At 31.9% G+C, this 21,458-nt stretch overlaps 2 protein-coding genes across 2 annotated transcripts; both read left to right on the top strand.

Annotated features, from left to right (window-relative positions):
• The first annotated feature begins 546 nt into the window (after nucleotides 1-546).
• On the top strand, nucleotides 547-1,272 carry LOC130976140 (uncharacterized). Its single transcript, XM_057900909.1, has one exon. The coding sequence runs from the start codon at nucleotides 547-549 to the stop codon at nucleotides 1,270-1,272; it is 726 nt and encodes a 241-aa protein (XP_057756892.1).
• An 84-nt stretch (nucleotides 1,273-1,356) lies between these two features.
• Nucleotides 1,357-2,604, top strand: LOC130976133 (uncharacterized). The gene has a single exon (XM_057900900.1). It carries the CDS (start codon nucleotides 1,357-1,359, stop codon nucleotides 2,602-2,604), a length of 1,248 nt encoding a protein of 415 aa, XP_057756883.1.
• Nucleotides 2,605-21,458: the final 18,854 nt, after the last annotated feature.

Below are 21,458 nucleotides of genomic sequence, written 5' to 3'. Positions count from 1 at the left end.
ATGTGTTTATTGAATGAGCCACATTTATATAGGCCATTAGATTTTATTAGATAAAAATCAAAGGCTAATATAAAAAAAGAGCATTGATGGACTCTAATAAATATAGAATATTCTAGTACATAAATAAATGTTTTAAATGGCAATACTTTAATACACAATATTTTAAATGGCAACAAAATTTTTTATTCTTAAATAATTAAATATAAAATATAGGGCAATTTACGTTTTTAAATTGTTTCAACCTCAAATTTACGCAAATGCATTGTTTCAAAAATGGTTACGCAATTACGTTGTTTCACTATATTATATAAACCGCTACTGCCAGTAGCGGTTTATAGATGCACAGAAACCGCTAGAGCCAGCAGCGGATTCTGTTGATTTTTGGTTCTTCATAAACCGCTGCTGCTAGCTGCGATTTATGTTTGTTGAAATGCGTGCGTAAACCACTGGTGGCCATAGCGGTTTACGTGTATTCTGTGTCATTTGGTTCCCTATATAAACCATGGAGGGGCCAAATGCATTGTTATAGTAGAGTGTTATTCACAAATGGATGGGGAGGATAGTTTTGTGGCTCTGGTCCATTGCTCTGGAAAAATTCAAAAGAGCAAACGCCACGGTGTGAAATTCACAGATAGAGAACCAGTTAGCATTTTTATTCGATCTTCAAGTACATTGGCAGAGATTAAGCTCAGCATACTACAGAAGCTCGGTACCTGTGGTACGAAGCAGGTTAAAAAGTTGTTTTACAAGATTCCCATTACTGTTGTGTCAACCGGCGTGCGGTTTGAGACCTTTGTGATTGGGTCGGATGAAGACCTGCAGGTCTTGTTTCACTGCAGGCGTAGTTTTTCGGAGGTGAGGATACCTGAGATGTTTGCGAAGTTGGAAGATCGTGTGGATAGCTCTGGGGCATCAGCATCGGGTCCTCAGTCGACCACACGGGGCGGTGCATCGACATCACTGCCTGTGGTAGCAGCGGTAGTTCTACCTCCCGAGCCAGAACGTGCTGAGGTTGAGTTTGAGGATGGACCGGATCGATTTGAGAATGCGCTTTGTGATGATGATTCCGATGAGGAGCCGCTCGATATTGGTGGGGACAGTGAAGATGATATACCAATAGGTGCAGCCCATGGAGGTTCCGGTTCTGCAACACAAGAGTACCCTCCGCACTTGTCGTCTTTGAACTTGGAGGCCATCGGTCAACACCAGAATGTTGAGGCAACATTCGATGGACAGGGTATGCATGATGGGACAGGTTTGACTGAATTTTAGATTGGCCAATCGTTCCAGAGTAAGGAGGAAGCTGTGCTGAGCGTGAAAGATTACAGCATTCGGCGTGGAGTTGAGTACAGGGTCATGGAGTCAGACAGTCTAAAATACCAAGGGAGATGCAAGGAGTTCGGTAACGGATGCACGTGGTTGATCCGGATAGTCATGCGGAAAAGGAAGAGCACATGGGAAGTTAGGAGGTACAACGGACCACACACGTGTATGGCCACATCAATTTCGAGCGACCACAGGCAGCTTGATTATCATGTGATTTGTGCAAGAATTTTTTCATTGGTTAGAGTTGATGCGTCGGTATCGATTAAGGTGTTGCAAGAGGCAACAGAGGCAACATATGGTTTCAAGCCAAGTTATCGGAAGGTGTGGTTGGCAAAGCAGAAGGCAGTAGCACAGATCTACTGCAATTGGGAGGAGTCATATGCAGATCTGCCCCGCTGGATCCTTGGGGTCATGTTAACCATGGACGGTTCCGTTGCTCTACTGAAGATCTCCCCGGTTAGAGTGGGTGACCAGGTTGATGAAGAAAGAGTCTACTTTCATCGCATGTTTTGGACATTCCCTCCATGTGTTGAGGCATTTCGCCACTGTAAGCCACTCGTCAGCATCGATGGGACACACTTGTATGGTAAGTATGGAGGGACGTTGTTGTTGGCGATTGCTCAGGATGGGAATTCGAATATTTTGCTTGTTGCGTTTGCACTAGTGGAAGGGGAAAATGCTGAGTCTTGGTCATATTTTCTGTCCAATCTTAGAAGACATGTTACTCCACAGGAAGGTATTCTCGTCATCTCCGACAGACACAACGGCATCAAGGCTGCGCTAGAGTCACCAGATAGTGGTTGGCGACCTCCGCATGCTTATAGGGCATTTTGCATTCGGCATGTTGCTGCAAATTTTGCCCTTACCTTCAAGGGACAAGATGTCAGAAGGTGGCTGGTTAACGCCGCTTATGAGAAGACAGAAGCAGAATTTGACTATTGGTTTGATATAATGAGGTCAGAGAACCCAGCCATGTGTGATTGGGCAAACAGGATGGATTATGAGATGTGGACACAGCACAAGGATGGGGGCAGACGATATGGTCACACGACGACCAACATTTCTGAGTGTGTGAAATCTGTTTTGAAGGGCACAAGAAATCTACCAGTCGCGTCCTTGGTTAAGTCCACCTATCTTCGCCTTGCTGAGTTGTTCATTGTCCGGGGGCAGACGGCAGAGGCACAGTTAGGATCCGGTCAAAGGTATTCGCAGGCACTTATGAGGGCAATTGACAGGCAACCACTCACAGCCTCCCCATTGACAGGCAACCCAAGCTGAAAAGCCACGTCCTGCAATGTCACTGTGCACTCTCCAAAAGGCATGTGGAACGTGTGCGTCTCAGGACGCCACCTCTCAACGAACACACTAACCAATGGCTCATCCAACCAGAACCAATGGCTGTTTAGCCTGGCCAAATGGTACAATCCAGCCCTCTCTAAATACGGGATGATCCTATCATGCAGGGGCATATTCTGTTGCCGTCTCACACTGTATATACACCTAGTGGGCTGCAAAAAACAGCACAATAAATGCAGGATACAATTAAATTCTCCAATCCATAACGAAATTCCTTATCTAATAATAACACATATCTTAAAAATGTCAACAAAATTTTGACCGGTGAACAAATTAATCCCTAAAACCTATAAATAAGTAGTCAATAAACTAGCGAAATTAATTTGTAAAATATTTACTATAATAGCACAAATGGCAACAAACTTAACTTATTAGATAACACCCACAATTATAAAAGTATTACAAACCTTAAACAATAAAATTCCAAAAAAAAAATTCTTTATATTCTAACCTTCATACTATTTTTAAAACTAAAAGGGACTAATCTATAAAATCCGTATATGCTTGCATTCATATCATTTTTCTAGCTAAAAAATTGCTAAGCCTAAAAAAAGACCAAAATAATTAACTAACCTCGTCACCAATGGAACCGGCAACATGAGCAACACCGTTCAGTCGGCACATGCTCCTTCTGTCTTCTGCCATGATATCCCGCCGGAAGTCGCAGCTCAAATACCTCGGACCCCTTCTCAACTTGCTCTGACCTCTCTCTAGAATTTCCTCTCTCTAGAATTTCCTCTCCTAACCTCCAATTGCATAATCCGCGGCTGGCTCAGCGGTTTATATAGTGATGCATACTTAACGTAAACCGCTATAACCTCTAGCGGTTTACGCACACATCCCCACGCACATAAACCGCTGCTGGCAGCAGCGGTTTATGACCAACTTCTCTCAACCATAAACCGCGATGGGCTGCCGCGGTTTCTATGCTGCATTTTTTGAGCAGAATCCGCTGCTGGCTCTAGCGGTTTCTGTGCATCTATAAACCGCTACTGCCAGTAGCGGTTTATATAATATAGTGAAACAACGTAATTGCGTAACCATTTTTGAAACAATGCATTTGCGTAAATTTGGGGTTGAAACAATTTAAAAACATAAATTGCCCTAAAATATATGAGTATTTTTTATTTATTAAAATTAATTATTGCAAAATTTTTTTATAATATTAAAAAATTATATTAAAATAATATTTTAAACTATATCTAACATAAAAATATAAAATAATTAAAACTTTATTTTATATTACTTGACAAATAATTAGATTATTATATTTAAAATTTATTAACTAACTAAGTTTATTAAAGATATTATTATATAATATAATTTTTATAAAAATATTTTAAAAATATAATTTATTTAAAATATTATATATATAAAAAATATTAACTTTTTATTTTTTTCAATTTTTTTAGAAAAAATAGAATAAATAATATATTTTAAATATATACCTAAATAAAAAAATTAACATTTTCATGTATTTTATATAACTTTTTAAATAAATTTTACTTTTATAAATATTTTGATAAAAAATTATATGATAAATAATATATTTAATAAAGTAATTAGTATAAAATAAATTTTATTTTTCAAGTAATATAAAATAAATTTTAATTATTTTATATTATAGCTTAAAAATATCATTTTAATATTATAAAAAAGATTTTGCATAATAATTAATCTTAATGAATAAAAAAATTTATATTTTTTGCATTTATTTAATTTATACTTTTTAGAACAAAATTTTTTTACCTTTATATAGTAAAATATGTGATAATCTTTTTAATATATATTACGAGTGGCAAAATGGGTCGAGTCCGTCGGTCCGACCCGCCGAACTCGCTAAAAAAAGTGAGTCGAACTAGGATTTGAAACCGGTCAAATTAAAAGAATTCGCCAAACCCGCAAAATTTTTATGCAAAGTTTTTTTATAATATTAAAAGATTATATTAAAATGATATTTTAAATAGTTATACTGTAATAGATTTAATATGTTTTTTGATTTCAATGTTATTATATGATTATAATTATTTAATATATAAAAAACTTACTAGATAGTATATATATAGGGGTGGCAAACGGGCCTAAATTCGCCGTGTTGGTCCGCGTAACCCGCCAAAAAGGCGGGTTGGGTTGAAAAATTTGGACCGCCAAATAGTAAAAGCCCGCCTAACCCGCACCGCTTAAACCACGGGCTTTGGCGGGACGGGGCGGGATTTTCCGCCGGGCTTAGTATTTTTTTAGCAATGGGTATTTTTACAATTTTTTTTTGCCAAAATCTAACTTTCCCCAACCTAACTTACAAGAGAATGAAGATGAAAATTGAGTGTTTTGGATTATATTTATTTTGTTTTAGAGACAATATTTATAATCATATTTTGGATTATGTTTATTTTGCTGTGGGAACAATATTTATAATTATGTTTGGGATGAAAACTTAGTTTATATTTATATTTATTAGATATTTATAATTACAAAGACTTTAATGTTTGTGAATATAAAAATTATAATTTGTTTATACTTTTAGAAATTATAATAGTTAAAAGTAAAAAATATGAGAGATTTTTTTATGCCTTTATATATATTATTTAATAGTTAAAAGTAAAAAAAAAAAGATGATATTTGGCGGGCTATGCCCGCCGGCCCGCCAGCCCGCCGTTAAACGGGGAGGTCTAGGATTTTGGGACCGCCTCACTAGGCGGGGCGGGGCGGGTTTCCCCGCTTGCCACCCCTATATATATATATATATATATATATTAAGGGTGGCAATGCGAGCCGGCTCGCCCCAACCCGCCCCGCCTCACCTAGGCCCGCACCTTAAGCGGGACAGGCCGACTCGTCCCGCCAACTAAAGTGGGTACAAAATGCTAGTCGTTTGACTTTGTTTTTTTTAAAAAATAAAATTAATTAAAATTAACTAAAAAATAATAATTAAACAATTAATTACAAATAAAAAATAGTCAAATTATAATATAACTTTTTATTATTTTTTTAAAATTTTTAACTTCAATAAAATTATTTAAAATAATATTTGTCAATAGAACCATCTTTATTTTAAAAAATAAGTCACATAATTTAAACATATATACGAAATTATAAAATAAAATAAATAAAGTCACATAATTGGAACATATATACATAATTTAGTGATTTTTTTTAATTTGACAGGTTTCAAATTCTAACCCAACCCACATTTTTTAGCGAGTTCGGTTGGTCGGCCCGACGAATTTGACCAGTTTCACCACCCAAATATATATATAAAAGAAGATTATCACATATTTTATTATATAAAGATAAAAAAATTTTGTTTTAAAAAATATAAAATATAAATACAAAAAATATAAATTTTTATTCATTAAGATTAATTATTATATACAAATTTTTTTATAATATTAAAATGATATTTTAAATTACAACATAAAAATATAAAATAAATAAAGTTTATTTTATATTACTTAACAAATAATTAGTTTATTATATTTAAAATTTATTAACTAATTACTTTGTTAAATATATTATTATATAATATAATTTTTTATCAAAATATTTGTAAAAGTAAAATTTATTTAAAACGTTATATATAATACATGAAAATATTAACTTTTTTATTTAGGTATGTATTTAAAATTATATTATTTATTCTATTTTTTTAAAAAAATAAAAAAATAGAAAAATAATATTTTCATGTATTATATATAATATTTTAAATAAATTATTTTTTAAAAATATTTTTATAAAAAATTATATTATATAATAATATTTTTAATAAAAGTAGTTAGTTAATAAATTTTGAATATAATAATCTAATTATTTATCAAGTATTATAAAATAAATTTTAATGATTTTATATTTTTATGTTAATGTTTAAAATATTATTTTAATATAATTTTTTAATATTATAAAAAAATTTTACATAATAATTAATTTTATTAAATAAAAAATACTCATATATTTTATATTTATATATTTTATATTTAATTATTAAAGAATAAAAGATTTTGTTGCTGTTTAAAGTATTGTGTATTAAAATATTGCCATTTAAAACATTTATTTATGTACTAAGATATTCTATATTTATTAGAGTCCATCAATGCTCTTATTTTATATTAGCCTTTAATTTTTATCTAATAAAATCTAATAACTTATATAAATATGGCTTATTCAATAAACACATAATGGTAGAATTCGTTTTAGATATACCCAAAATATGAATTTGTTTCCGAACAACAAAGTTGTTTATTTTATTGAAGCGGCAAATTAATTTTTAACACAGCAACACAAGTGTCCATGATGTCAACGATGGATGATATCCCTCACAATCTACGAATCTATCTATCAATCTATCCTATGGTTTTTTAGTTGGATTCAGCTGTGTCAGACACTCAGACACAAGTTAGACCCACGCGCATGGATCTACACTGAAATGCACGATCATTTTTGTTTTACTTTGCAGTTATAAAATATTCGCATAGATTTTTTTTTTAAAATCTGAATTTTTTAAATTTAAATTTTACTTTAGAGAATAAAATATAATTTTTTATTATTTATTTCATAAGTGGGATTAAGAGTAAATATAAGAGAAAAAATATTCAATAATAAAAGATCACACTTTATCCTCTAAAATAAAAATTCAAAATTTAAAAAATTTAAATTCTTTTTTAAAAGATAAAACTTCAATCCGTCTCTAATTATTTTATAAATTTTTATTCCGTCTTTTATTGATTAAAAAATGATATTGCGATTCTTTAAAATTAATTTTGTCAAATATTATGTCCTATATGTAAATGTTTTTGTTCAAAATTAATGTATCTTATCTACGTATATCGTTAATTTACAATATTATCGTTTTACTTCTTCTTCTTTTGTCACAGTACTTTATTGCTACCTGCTACTATTACCAACTCCACTCCATCATTTTTATCTCTCTCGAATCACACCTCCTCACTTTACTGTAATCACTTACTCCATTTTTACCATGCATATTTCTGTATCTATTTCTCAATTTTGTACATAATCTCAGTCATCCTTACAACAATTTAATATACCCATTAGATCTATATCTCACTCTATTTAACTTTTGCCATCTCTTCTTCTCTTTCTCTCTCCCAATCGTCTCTCTTATTTTAGTAATTTTTCAAATTTTATTAATTTTGAATTAATGTTTTAGTTTATTTAAAAGGAAAAAAAATTGATCCTGCAACTGATGATTTTGTTATTGTTAGAGTTGAAAAATGGTGATATTGTGGAAGAAAATGAAGGATAAAAGATAGAGTTAGACATAATAAAGATAGAATGAAAGAGATATGGTAAAAGAAGATTATGTAGATGATGGAGGAGGAAGGGGTAAATTTTTGGTGACATTAAAAGGTGTTAGTGTAGTGCAATAGCAAAGGTTAGATGATGATAGAGGTGAGGGAATGAGATAGTGGCAGTTCGAGTAGACTCACCAAAGAACGATTTGTCCATTTAAATAGTTTCTTGATAAGTGTTGAGTTACCGGTACACATAGGAAATCTATTAGCTCTAAATGGAGACATTAACAGAAAGAACATAATGTCTGATGAAATTAGTCATGAAGAGCCGCAATATTACTTTTCACGATGAAGGGTGGAATGAAAATTTGTGAAATTGTTAAAGGGCAGATTGAAAATTTACTTTTTTTTAATAAAAAATTGAATTTATTATTAAAAGTAACAAACTTATTATATGTGAAACGGATTGCTTTGACATTCTGCGTATCATATATGATTTTACAAGTAGGTATTCATCTAAAATAACAGATTTGGTTTACAAATGATTCAAGAGCTTTTATTTTGTGCTTGGCTTGTTTACGTTGAGTGGGTATTCCGAAAAATAAAGAGTTGCAAATTAGATGACTAGATATGGTGTCAAGAGTAATTCTAATTATATTATTTAGTCTGAGTCTTGTATTAATCTTTAGCAAATTATTCGCTCAGATATAAAATAAAGTTTGCTTTATTTTTTTTTATGTTTAGACAAAAAAAAAAAAAAAACTGTATTGTAAGCATGGTCTTTTCTTGTTGTAAGTATATATGAGATACTTCACACTGATTTTGTTGCGATTGTCAAACAGATACACTAAATATAGTTTTTGAATCTACTCGTTAGTACTGTTAACTAAATATGTGTAATATTTTTTATTTTTTTATTTTTTAACCAGATATGTATATTGATATCTGATTGATATTGTCAACTAAATAAGTAATAAAGGAAAAATATAAATACTTTTAAAATATATATTAAAATATAAATATTTTTATTCAAATAATTTAAAATTTAAATAAATATAAATATAAATATTAAAATATATAATGATACATTTTTATTTTTTTAATTAATTTATTTTTATTCAAATAATTTAAACTTTTAAATCATTAAATTTTTTAATTTAAAATTTAAATAGATATAATTTAAATTAATATTTTAATTTAATAAAATAAACATACTCGCATAACTGTATTTATATGATTAATTATGTTTATTCGATTTTAAAAAAATTAACTGTTTAAAACTATTAATATTAAATCAAAAAATAAATGTATTTGTATTACTTTTAAAAAATAAAACAAGTTCGTTATTTTAAAGCGATACGAATACGTTTATTTAAATAAAAAACTTTAAAATAATAAGATACGCTTATTTAAAATTTTTTAATGAAAAATTTTTAATTTAAAATAGTACAAGTACACTTATTTTTTAATGTCAAATTAACAATTTTAAACAGATAATTTTTTAAAAATAATTAAATATAATTAATCATATGAGTACAATAATATAAATACGTATATTTTTATCAACTTAAATCAAATTATTAATTTAAATTATATTTATTTAAATTTAAATTATTTGAATAAATTGGATGAATTGAAAAAAAATACTAATATTATTTAAATGATGTGATAATACAAGCAAGTTTATCGAATTTATAGGCAAATTTCGTATACATTGTAAAAGTTCGTCTATCCGTTAAGCGAACTTTGTGAAAACACAAAATTAAAAAAATATATCATAAAAAATAATATATTTTTATCTTGTTTTGAGAATTAAATTTTTTTATATTTTAAAAAAGAAAATAAATAAAATATAGTATTCCCATAAAGTATTGATACTTTTCATCTCTTAATAAAAATATCAGATAATTAATAAAGGCACTGTGTTTTCTCATGATTGAAACAATATAAGAGTGTTGCTCTTAAAGAAATGTATAAAAAAGTGTTAAAATATCATATAACAAAATACATAATCTTAGTTAAAGAAAAGGAAGATTGAACAAACACTACAAGAAACATCGTTAAAATCAACGGCAAAATTTACGGCTAAACCGTCGATAATATTAAAAATTGACGGCAAAATGGACGGTGGAGGTGGTCGCTATTAAACTTGTTGATTTTTCAAAATTCGAATAAAATCGACGGCTTGTCTAGCCGTCGATAATAATTTAATAAAATCGACATCATTTCTGTCATAATATGAGTTTGATAACTTTACCTCCTTACTAAAATCGACAATGCTGCTGTCAATATTATTATATAAAATCGACGCCTTTCTTGTCGATATTCGATTCAATAAAATCGACATCATTGCCGTCGATAATATTATTATATAAAATCGATGTCTTTTTTGTCGATATTTGATTCAATAAAATCGACATCATTGTCGTCGATATTATTATATAAAATCGACGACGTTACTGTCGATATTTGATTCAATAAAATCGACATAACTGTCGTCGATTAAATTATTTAGATATCGACAAATTTTTTGTCTATTTTTTTTTGTCTATTTTAAATTTAAAAAGCGTCAACGTTACCGTCGATTTTAATAGCTATATTTTTTAATTATTTTTTCTATTTGAAATATAGTAAACAATTAATACAAATAAACTTTTAAATATAGAAAAAAATTTATATAGAAATACTATTTGGTCAGTATTAGCATGACAACTGAAACGTAAGTCCTGAAATCTATAACAAGACAAACTACCTGAAACCCTGTGTATCATAAAAATGCATCTTCGAATCAGCATTTGCCTTTGGAAGAGACAGATCGTTTCACATCTCTTTCACCAGTCATGACTCTGTTTCCTACAGCTCCAACAGATCTCTTCTTTTTAATTTTTTGATCCAACCCTTCACCTCCAGCAAGTAATCTGTGAGTTTTCTCTTTATTTCGAACAGAACCCCTGCCAAGTGTTTGAATCGAATTTCCACCTTTCTTTGTGACCATCTGCTGCCTTCCAATGGCAGCAGATCTGCTTTCCTTCTGAGAGCATTATAGTGAACAAACTCATGAAGAATGCAAGTGGACAAGTAAACATAATACAAACTATTACTAGAAATTAATAAGTTAAAAAATTTGTTTGGAGAGGAAGACATCATTAATAATCTTAACTTAGAAATTGGAATGTAAATCACTTCAAACATTTCATCCTAAAATATTTCAACTGAACATAAAAAATTAAATGCCTGAATCACTGTGGTAAGAAGCATTGAGGATCATTATGTACAACCATTTCGATATGTTATTTTCCAGCAATGTATATCATGATCTCCTTCTACTCTCTCATCCATAAGCACTCATGCTATGCCATTAACAAAAAATAAAATTTCCATAAATGCAGTTAATCAATGTGCTTAGTCCTTTATTCTGAATGAATCATGCTGAAGCAAAATCTGTACCTCAGCAAATGAGTTGAAGTTGTTTCGTGAAGCAACAGGTTCCATGCGTACCTTTATTTGCTCACATGCATCTAAAACCGCTGCTCCATACATATCAGAACGGCAGCTTCTACCGTTGGAGAAGAATTAGGAACCTGATTTTGTAGCAAGCATGAGTTGAATCAGAAATAATACTTCTAAACACAAGAAAGAATAATCCAAATGAACCAAGAAAAGAACCTCAGGATATTATATTCAACATTTTTATCAACAGAAAGGTTGCAAAAAAATCTACACAAATTTGCCAGGACTTTAGTTGCTATCCCCTAAAATTAGTTAAACCCTCTAATAGAGTTAACTTATTGCCTTGTCAGTACTTGTATCTGATATGAACACAGAACTTAGGGGGATGTTGAAGGCTGATGCAGCAATCTGAGCAACTTTTGTATGCAAACCTTGCCCCATTTCTACACCCTTATGGGTAACTAAAATAGTTCCATCTGTATAGACATGAACCAGAGCACCTGCCTACATTAATTAACAACATATTAATTTAATCATCATCACTAATTTGATAATGCAATGCTATCATAAATAACATAGGAATATAAAGGAAAGTAATGGTTTTAAAGAAGATCATAGAGAACCACAAAATGTGATCAATTTTATTACTCCCCCGAATTCGTTATAACATTTATGCCAGGGTAATTTATTGTCAAATAAAAGAAGTATTAGAAAACAGTTAGCTTCATTAATTTTTTCATAGAAGAGAATAATAAAGGAAAAGTATAGGATACCAACATATTATCCGCCAACTTCTGCCAACTCTTATTTATATTTGTGTTTTATGGAAGTGTGTTCTAGATGTGTCTAATAATTAATATATTTTAAATATATATATAAAGAGACACATCCAGAAAATATATCTATAAAGACACTTCTATTAAACATAGCTATAAAAAAGACATTTTTATTAGACACATCCACGAATACACTTCCATGAAACACAATTATAAATAAGAGTTGGCAGAAGTTGGCAGATATGCTGTTGATAACGTAGCGGAACCGAATAATAAAAGAAGAAGAAAAACAAATTGTGGTGGTATCTTCTTTTCTTCTACAAAAGCAATTGAGATCTCTGCATGGCATATAATAAACTCCACTGCTTTAGCACCTGAGCATACACATACATATGAATGCTAATAAAAGTCAAACTTTGAAAAATAATGATTAAAATACTAATACAGAAGATATTCTTGGTATGAAAAGAACCTAGGAACAAAAGTTATAAACACTAAGGCTTCTGATATAGTATATCTATTATCAACGAGATTTTGTGTTCTTTAAACTTGGGACAATGAATTCAAACTTAAAAATAACTAAATGATCATTTCTAAGCTCTTCATGAAAAAGCGTTGCAAGACACTGAAGTTCTTTACAGATTTCTTTAGCATAAAATGAGGTTACATATAGTTGATCATTGAATCTAACTTAGTAAAAATTAGAGAACTAACACCAAAAATAGAGAAGAATCCTATAAATTCATGTCAGTCATGAAGAAAGAATACAAAATTGCAGGATAACACAGAAAAATGAACAAAAGTAGTGATAACACCCGCAATGCCTTTCTTCCTTCATCAATCTTTGAATTGAAGACCTATATCATTGAGAAAAGTAGTGAATCATCTACAAATGCTGAGCAAATTTTTTATTGATGAAAAAAAAGCAATTGAAGAACGAAAGAGAGAGAGTAACTGATTTTGATTGAGCACGGTCAATTGAAGGCAACAGCAACAACGGCACAGAGAGATGAAGCAATTGATGAAATGTGATGAATTGATTATGCTAACTAGGTTTCAGTGATGCGATTGTTATTAACAAACGCAAATTTAGAATTTCATTATGAAATTAGTAGATACAACAACTGCAAAAATAAGTATAATAATCAGAGAGACTGAGAGGAACTTACATGAACAGGATGGCGCAGCGGCGGGCTCGGCGGAGGAGGAGAAGAAGAAGAAGAAGCTCTGCTCTCCGACGGAGGACGGCGGGTTTTCTCAATCGTCAGAGAAGAAGAAGCTCTATTGATCTTTTCTCTGCCTCTCTCCGTGACGGTGACTCCGTCTCTGGTCTCTACTCTCAAGCGTTAGAGAAGAAGAAGCAACAGCAGCTTCACTCTGAACTTTGAGTCTCTGGAGGTTTGGAGTTAATGTTTGGGAAATTGATTGAAACGAAGGACGCGGGTAATAAACGCAGGCATAATTTTTTGTTGATAAAAATCGATGCCAAATTCGTCGATTTTAGTTAAAACAAAAATTAACATATTAACCGTCAAATTTATATAATAAATTTATAGCGTCCATCCTATTGTAAAAGAAGATCTCCATCGTTAAAATTTATCGACGGCAAAAATTGTCGATATTATAATTATTAAAATAGACAAAAGATTCGTTGATTTTAAAGAAAAACAATTATTGAAAGTTGCTAAAATAATAGACAGCATTGTCGTCGATTTTAATGTTTTATTTTTAATAATTTCTTGTAGTGAGATCGACACTGTTTCTGTCTATAATATGAGTTTGAGGATTTTATACTATTACTAAAATCGACAACGTTGCCGTCGATATTATTATATAAAATCGACTCCATTTATGTCGATTTTAATTTGAAAAAAAGTAACGCCTTTAGCGTCTATTTTATACATTAAATCCACACCATTTATTTTATTTAAGAAAGCAATCTAAACTGTTTAAATTTATCGACGGAAAGTTTGTCGATATTTTAAATATAAAAATAGACGCCAAATCCGTCGATTTTAAAATAAAAGTATTTTCGCCCTCCGGTTCGTCGACAATATGACGATAGCTAATAGGGATTTAATGCATCATAAAAAAATGGAAGAATAGGCCGTCGATTTTATTATTTTATTTTATTTTTTTTTTAAAATATCGACAGCAAGCCGTCAAAAAATATCGACGGGAGAGATAGCCGTCAATTTTTTTGCGTCGATAAATACGCTTTTTCTTGTAGTGAAAAATATACACAAATTTTCATATGGTAGATAGATGTGTATATTTTAATTTTTTAATGAATCATGTGTACACACCAATATCAATATGGCTATTGATTATTGTACTAATTTTCTAATGCTCTTCAGTTCTCGATTAATTGGTTGCAATATTTTTTTCATCTTTTCCTCATCCTTTCATTTGCTTTCTTCATTCTGCTTTTGAATTTCCTAATTTTTTTCAACATTAACAACTTCATCAACTCAAACAAAAATAATTATACCTCAATTTAACCTTTTTGATTCATGAATCAGAGAATCATTTTAGCCATTTCACATAAGTTGCATAGCATTTATCGTCACAAATGGAATAAGAAATCACATACCTCCCACAACAGACAACGAAAAAATAATCTCCTTACTGGGTTCCACTCTATCGCAGACTCAAGCACCACTGCATCAAGTTCATGTAGACACTTGCCATTATTGTAGTCAAACTTCTTCTTTTTCCTATTCTTCAGCACAAATCAGAAGAGGAGCCACCACAATTACTCAAACAAATATGTGGTATGTTCTTCCTTCATTGAGATTGTGATATTTTGGTACGTTAGGATTTACAAATTCTAGATATGAGAGATGTGAGGAAGGTTCAAGGAGCGAATTTTACTTTAATCTCATAATTTTTATTTTTATTTGTTAACTCCAGGTCATACAATGCATAGAGGCACCATGGAAAAAAGGTGCCACCTCACAGTTATTGTTGTCGAAAAAAATATTCAGATGATAGAAGGGTAAAAATGACTAACAGAATTTGATATTGGTGTATACACATGACTCATTAAAAACTTGAGGTGTACATCTGTCTTTCATATGAAAATTCATACATACTTTTTTTGTTCATTTTTTTTATAGAATTTAATATGTATTTTGACAGTTATGAATAATTTAAAAAATATAATTAGTTTGAGAAAATTTGAGAACAGAAATTAAAATACATTTAAATAAATATAAAGAAAGTTACTTGAAGTCATTATATAATATATATTTTACCTAACACAAAAACATAAAAATTCACCTAGCCATAAAATAGACTAATGCCTTAGGATTTTTGTACTCTAGTAAGGTTTTGTACTCTGTTAGGGTTTTGTGTGCGTGAGAGTGTGTCGTCTGGCCTTATATGTTCATGAGTGTGAGTGAAAACAAATCCATTGAGAAAGTGATTACAACATCCTTTAAGGAAGAGAGAATTATATCAGTGAGGGTAAACGTGAGATTAATCATTTAGTGAGTCAAGTTCACAAAACATAGTGAGGGAGAGTCACAAATTTGAGAGCCAATATGTTTGGGAGGGAGCGAAAATACAGAGTGACCCAAATCCTAATAATAACCTTGAGGAGGAAATTATGTTCTTGGAAGAAGAAGATGTGCATGCTGGTGTAGAAGACTGTTCAAAAAGTCTAATAGGGAAGATTATGGCGGATAGAGGATTTGAAATTGGTATGATGGAGGCGGCATTCACGACAATATAGAATCATTCGGAAGGTCTGTGGATTAAGGCTCATGGTGACAATGTCTTTCAGTTCTTTTTTGCAAAGGAAGTCGATTTGATCAATGTGGAAAAAGGTTACCCATGGGTTTTCAAACAATTCTTAATCCATATGAAAAGGTGGAGGCAAGACATGCGAGTAGAAAAGAAGAATTTCTCTAAAGTTCTGATTTGGGTGCAATTTTGGGGGATGCCAAAATTTTGTAAAACTAAGGAAGCTACCTGAAAAATAGAAGGGAGACTGGGTGAAGTATTAGAAGTAGATACCTTAATTATGAGAATTAAGGAGGATAGGATCATGAAGGTAAGGGTGATGATGAATGTTACTAATACTATGAAACAGTCTATGAAAGTAGCAAGCTCGGACAAACAAATTTTTGAAATCTCTCTTAAGTATGAAATAGTGGGAGTCTACTGTAATTTCTGGGGATACATTGGACACGAAGTTAGACACTAAAAAGTTAATTTATAGATAATTATAGAGATGGGCAGAATCCAAAAATGAGATAGAAAGATGATCTAAAGGCTGCAACATGGGGTGGATAATTTTAGAAAACAAAGAGAATAAAAACCCAAATTCGCAAAGGAGCAATAGAGGGACTAAAGGTGTTAAAAGGAGACCTATCCCAGTAAGCTTGTTAAAGAGCTTTGCAAATTTTTCTGTTAATGAACACAAAAATGAAGTAGTTTTAGTTGAGGATATAAAGGAAGGGGTACTGGTTGATCTGAATAATAATAATCAGAGTGCAAATAGTCTGGTTTCACGGACAAAGCCAAGAAGAGTACAATATTGGGAGGGATAGATTTAAATCGGCCAGCTATGGGGGTTAAAGTTGGAGGATTCCAGCTTGGTAGTTCACATCCTACAGTCTCAGGGGAGGAATAAAAAGCCAAAGGTAAGACACTCACTCGGCAATGACACTTTGATGCAGGGAATAAGAATATTATCGGTGTCAAAAGGATAACGGAGGTTGAGGAGGGAGAAGAAATATAGGAAGTGGTTAGAGAATCCTTTGTGAGAAATGCTGCATGGGAAATGGGTGCCATCCCAGAAAAAGGCACCCACAGCACTACAAAAAGAATATTGAGTATTGTTGAATTTACCATCATCCTAGAGTTGACAGTATAAAAGGCATCATAAATTGTTTACCAATGGATTTTTTTCATCCGATGCTAATTACCGGAGAATTTTTTGTCGATATTCTCAATGAATTTGTCAAGAATGAGTTGAGGATTACCGTTAGATTAATCCGATAGTTAACTTTGTTGCTATTTCACGTGGTTAGGACCCAAGTTACCGTCGGATTAATCGAACGGTAAATCTGACGGTAGTATTCTTTTATTTTTTATTTTTTTGGCACAGTTAAGCCACAAGTAGTAGTTGAATCAGAACTCTTGTTAATAAAATTGTTAGCGAAAATCTAAAATTATCAAAAATTAACAAATTATTTTATTAAAAATAAATGGTTTGAATATAATAAAATGTCACAGAAGTAGAATGTAACGAAGAAGACAAACAACAAAATAAACCCTAAACCCCACCAGCAGCGTTGCCGTTGGAACTAGTAGTGTCACTGGCTCTAGCACACATCTGCTGGTTGTACTCCTCTATCTGCTCTCGCAACTGATCAAGCTGTTTCAGCTTCTCCGTCAGGTGTGAGCTAATGGCAGCGGCTCCTCCCACGTGTGCAAGAAGGTCATTATACCTTTTCTCATACTGCTTCGCTTGTTGGTGAAGCTCATGCATCAGTTTTTGCACCTCCTCTCTCAGGTCAACAACTTCTTGGGGATCGACAGAGCTGGTGGCAGAGGCAAAGGCAGAGGAAGCAGCAAACAAGGAGGAGCAGAGGTGATGAGCGGATAATTTATACGCTTTTTGGCATTGTTTTTAGGTAGTTTTTAGTATGATTTAGTTACTTTTAGGGATGTTTTCATTATTTTTTATGCTAAATTCATATTTTTGGACTTTACTATGAGTTTGTATGTTTTTCTGTGATTTCAGGTATTTTTTGGCTGAAATTGAGGGACCTGAGCAAAACTCTGAAAGAAGGCTGACAAAGGACTGCTGATGCTGTTGGAATCTGACCTCCCTGCACTCAAAATGAATTTTCTGGATCTACAGAACTTCAAATAGCACGCTCTCAACGGCGTTGGAAAGTAGACATCCAGAGCTTTTCAGCAATATATAATAGTTCATACTTTATTTGTGATTAGACGACGTAAACTGGCGCTCAACACCAGTTCCATGTTGTTGTCTAGAGTCAAACGCCAGAAACACGTCACGAACCGGAGTTGAACGCCCAAAACACGTTACAACTTGGCGTTCAACTCCAAGAGAAGCCTCAGCTCGTGGATTGATCAAGCTCAGCCCAAACATACACCAAGTGGGCCCTGGAAGTGAATTTATGCATCAATTACTTACTCTTGTAAACCCTAGTAGCTAGTCTAGTATAAATAGGATAGTTTTCTATTGTATTAGACATCTTAGGACGTTTAGTTCTCAGATCATGGGGGCTGGCCATTCGGCCATGCCTGGACCTTTCACTTATGTATTTTCAATGGTGGAGTTTCTACACACCATAGATTAAGGGTCTGGAGCACTGCTGTACCTCAAGTTTCAATGCAATTACTATTATTTTCTATCCAATTCGATTTATTCTTGTTCTAAGATATTCGTTGCACTTCAACTTGATGAATGTGATGATCTGTGACACTCATCATCATTCTCACCTATGAACGCGCGTGACTGACAACCACTTCCGTTCTACCTTAGACCGGGCGCATATCTCTTGGATTCCTTAATCAGAATCTTCGTGGTATAAGCTAGAATTGATGGCGGCATTCATGGGAATCCAGAAAGTCTAACCTTGTCTGTGGTATTCTGAGTAGGATTCCGGGATTGAATGACTGTGATGAGCTTCAAACTCCTGAAGGCTGGGCGTTGGTGACAGACGCAAAAGAATCACTGGATTCTACTCCAACCTGATTGAGAACCGACAGATGATTAGCCGTGCTGTGACAGAGCATTTGGACCATTTTCACTGAGAGGATGGGATGTAGCCATTGACAACGGTGATGCCCTACATACAGCTTGCCATGGAAAGGAGTAAGAAGGATTGGATGAAAGCAGTAGGAAAGTAGAGATTCAACAGGGACAAGCATCTCCATATGCTTATTTGAAATTTCCACCATTAATTTACATAAGTATTTCTATCCTTTATTATTTAAGCAAGTATCTCTTTATATTTCCCATAACCAATTATTATCCGCTTGACTGAGATTTACAAGATGACTATAGCTTGCTTCATACCAACAATCTCCGTGGGATTGATCCTTACTCAGGTAAGGTATTACTTGGACGACCAAGCGCACTTGCTGGTTAGTTGTGCAGAGTTGTGACTAAGTGTGATTCACGTTTGAGAGCACTACCAAGTCTTTGGAGCCATTGTTGATGATCACAAATCCGTGCACCAAATTTTTGGCGCTGTTGCCGGAGATTGTTCGAGTATGGACAACTAACGGTTCATCATGTTGCTCAGATTAGGTAATTTTCTTTTTATTTTCTTTTCAAAAATCTTTCAAATTTTTTTTCGTTTTTTTTAAATATAATTTTCGAAAAAAAATAATAAAAATACAAAAAAAATTCATAAAATCATAAAAATAAAAAATATTTTGTGTTTCTTGTTTGAGTCTTGAGTCAACTTTTAAGTTTGGTGTCAATTGCATGCTTTAAAAATTTTTTCTTGCATTTTTCGAAAATTCATGGATTCATGGTGTTCTTCATGATCTTCAAGTTGTTCTTGACAAGTCTTCTTGTTTGATCTTGATGTTTTCTTGTTTTGTGTTGTTTGTTGTTTTTCAAATGCATTTTTCGTTTGTTAGAGTCCATGCATTAAAGATTTCTAAGTTTGGTGTCTTGCATGTTTTCTTTGCATCAAAAATTTTTCAAAATTATGTTCTTGATGTTCATCATGATCTTCAAAGTGTTCTTGGTGTTCATCTTGACATTCATAGTGTTCTTGCATGCATCTTGAGTTTTGATTCATAATTTTCATGTTGTGAGTCATTTTTATGTTTTTCTCTCTCATCATCAAAAATTCAAAAAAAATAAAAAAATATCTTTTCCTTATTTCCCTCCAAATTTTCGAAAACTTGAGTTGACTTAATCAAAAATTTTTAAAATTAGTTATTTCTTGTAAGTCAAGTCAAATTTTCAATTTTAAAAATCTTATCTTTTCAAAATCTTTTTCAAAAATCATATCTTTTTCATTTTTTCTATTTTTTTCGAAAATTTTGAAAATTATTTTCCAAAAATATTTTTCTTACTTTTATTTCAAATTTTCAAAAATTATGCTAACAATTAATATGATTGATTCAAAAATTTGAAGTTTGTTACTTTCTAGTTAAGAAAGATTCAATCTTTAAATTCTAAAATTTTATCTTTTAATTTCTTGTTAGTTAAGTAATTAATTTTAATTTTAAAAATTAAATCTATCTTATCTTATCTTTTATATCATATCTTTTTCAAAATTTTATCTTTTTCAAAAGTTTAATTTCAAAATATCTTATCTAACTTCTTATCTTCTTATCTTTTCAAATTTGATTTTAATATCTTTTTCAACTAACTCTTTGACTTTTTGTTTGTTTTTTATCTTTTTCAAAACCACCTAACTACTTTTTCCTCTCTAATTTTCGAAAATATCTCATCCCTTTTTCAAAAATTCTTTTTAATTAATTAATTGTTTTAATTTTAATTCTATCTTATCTTTTATTTTCGAAAATCATTTAACTTCTTTTCAAATTTATTTTTGAAAATTCTTCCCTCTCCCCTTCTTCTATTTATTTATTTATCTACTAACACTTCTCTTCACCTCTCTTCATGTCAAATCACTGCCCCTACCTATTCATTCTTCTTCACTCCTATTCCATTTCTTCTTCTACTAACATAAAGGAATCTCTATACTATGACATAGAGGATTCCTCTTTCTTTTCTTGTTCTCTTCTTCCCTATATGAGCAGGAACAAGGAAAAAGGCATTCTTGTTGAAGCTGATCCTGAACCTGAAAGGACTCTGAAGAGGAAATTAAGAGAAGCTAAATTACAACAATCCAGAGACAACCTTTCTGAAATTTTCGAACAAGAAAAGGAGATGGCAGCCGAACCCAACAACAATAATGCAAGGAGGATGCTTGGTGATTTCACTAAACCAACTTCCAAATTTGATGGAAGAAGTATCTCAATTCCTGCCATTGGAGCAAACAATTTTAAGCTGAAACCTCAATTAGTTGCTCTAATGCAACAGAACTGCAAGTTTCATGGACTTCCATCTGAAGATCCTTACCAGTTTTTAACTGAGTTCTTGCAGATTTGTGAGACTGTAAAGACGAATGGAGTAGATCCTGAAGTCTACAGGCTCATGCTTTTCCCTTTTGCTGTAAGAGACAAAGCTAGAACATGGTTGGACTCACAACCTAAAGATAGCCTGGACTCCTGGGATAAGCTGGTCACGGCCTTCTTGGATAAATTCTTTCCTCCTCAAAAGCTGAGC

The sequence above is a fragment of the Arachis stenosperma genome, chromosome 1, assembly GCF_014773155.1.
Source record: "Arachis stenosperma cultivar V10309 chromosome 1, arast.V10309.gnm1.PFL2, whole genome shotgun sequence".
Classification (NCBI taxonomy): Eukaryota; Viridiplantae; Streptophyta; class Magnoliopsida; order Fabales; family Fabaceae; genus Arachis; species Arachis stenosperma.
Note: the sequence above shows the minus strand (reverse complement) of the source record. Positions and strands in the feature narration are given on the sequence as shown.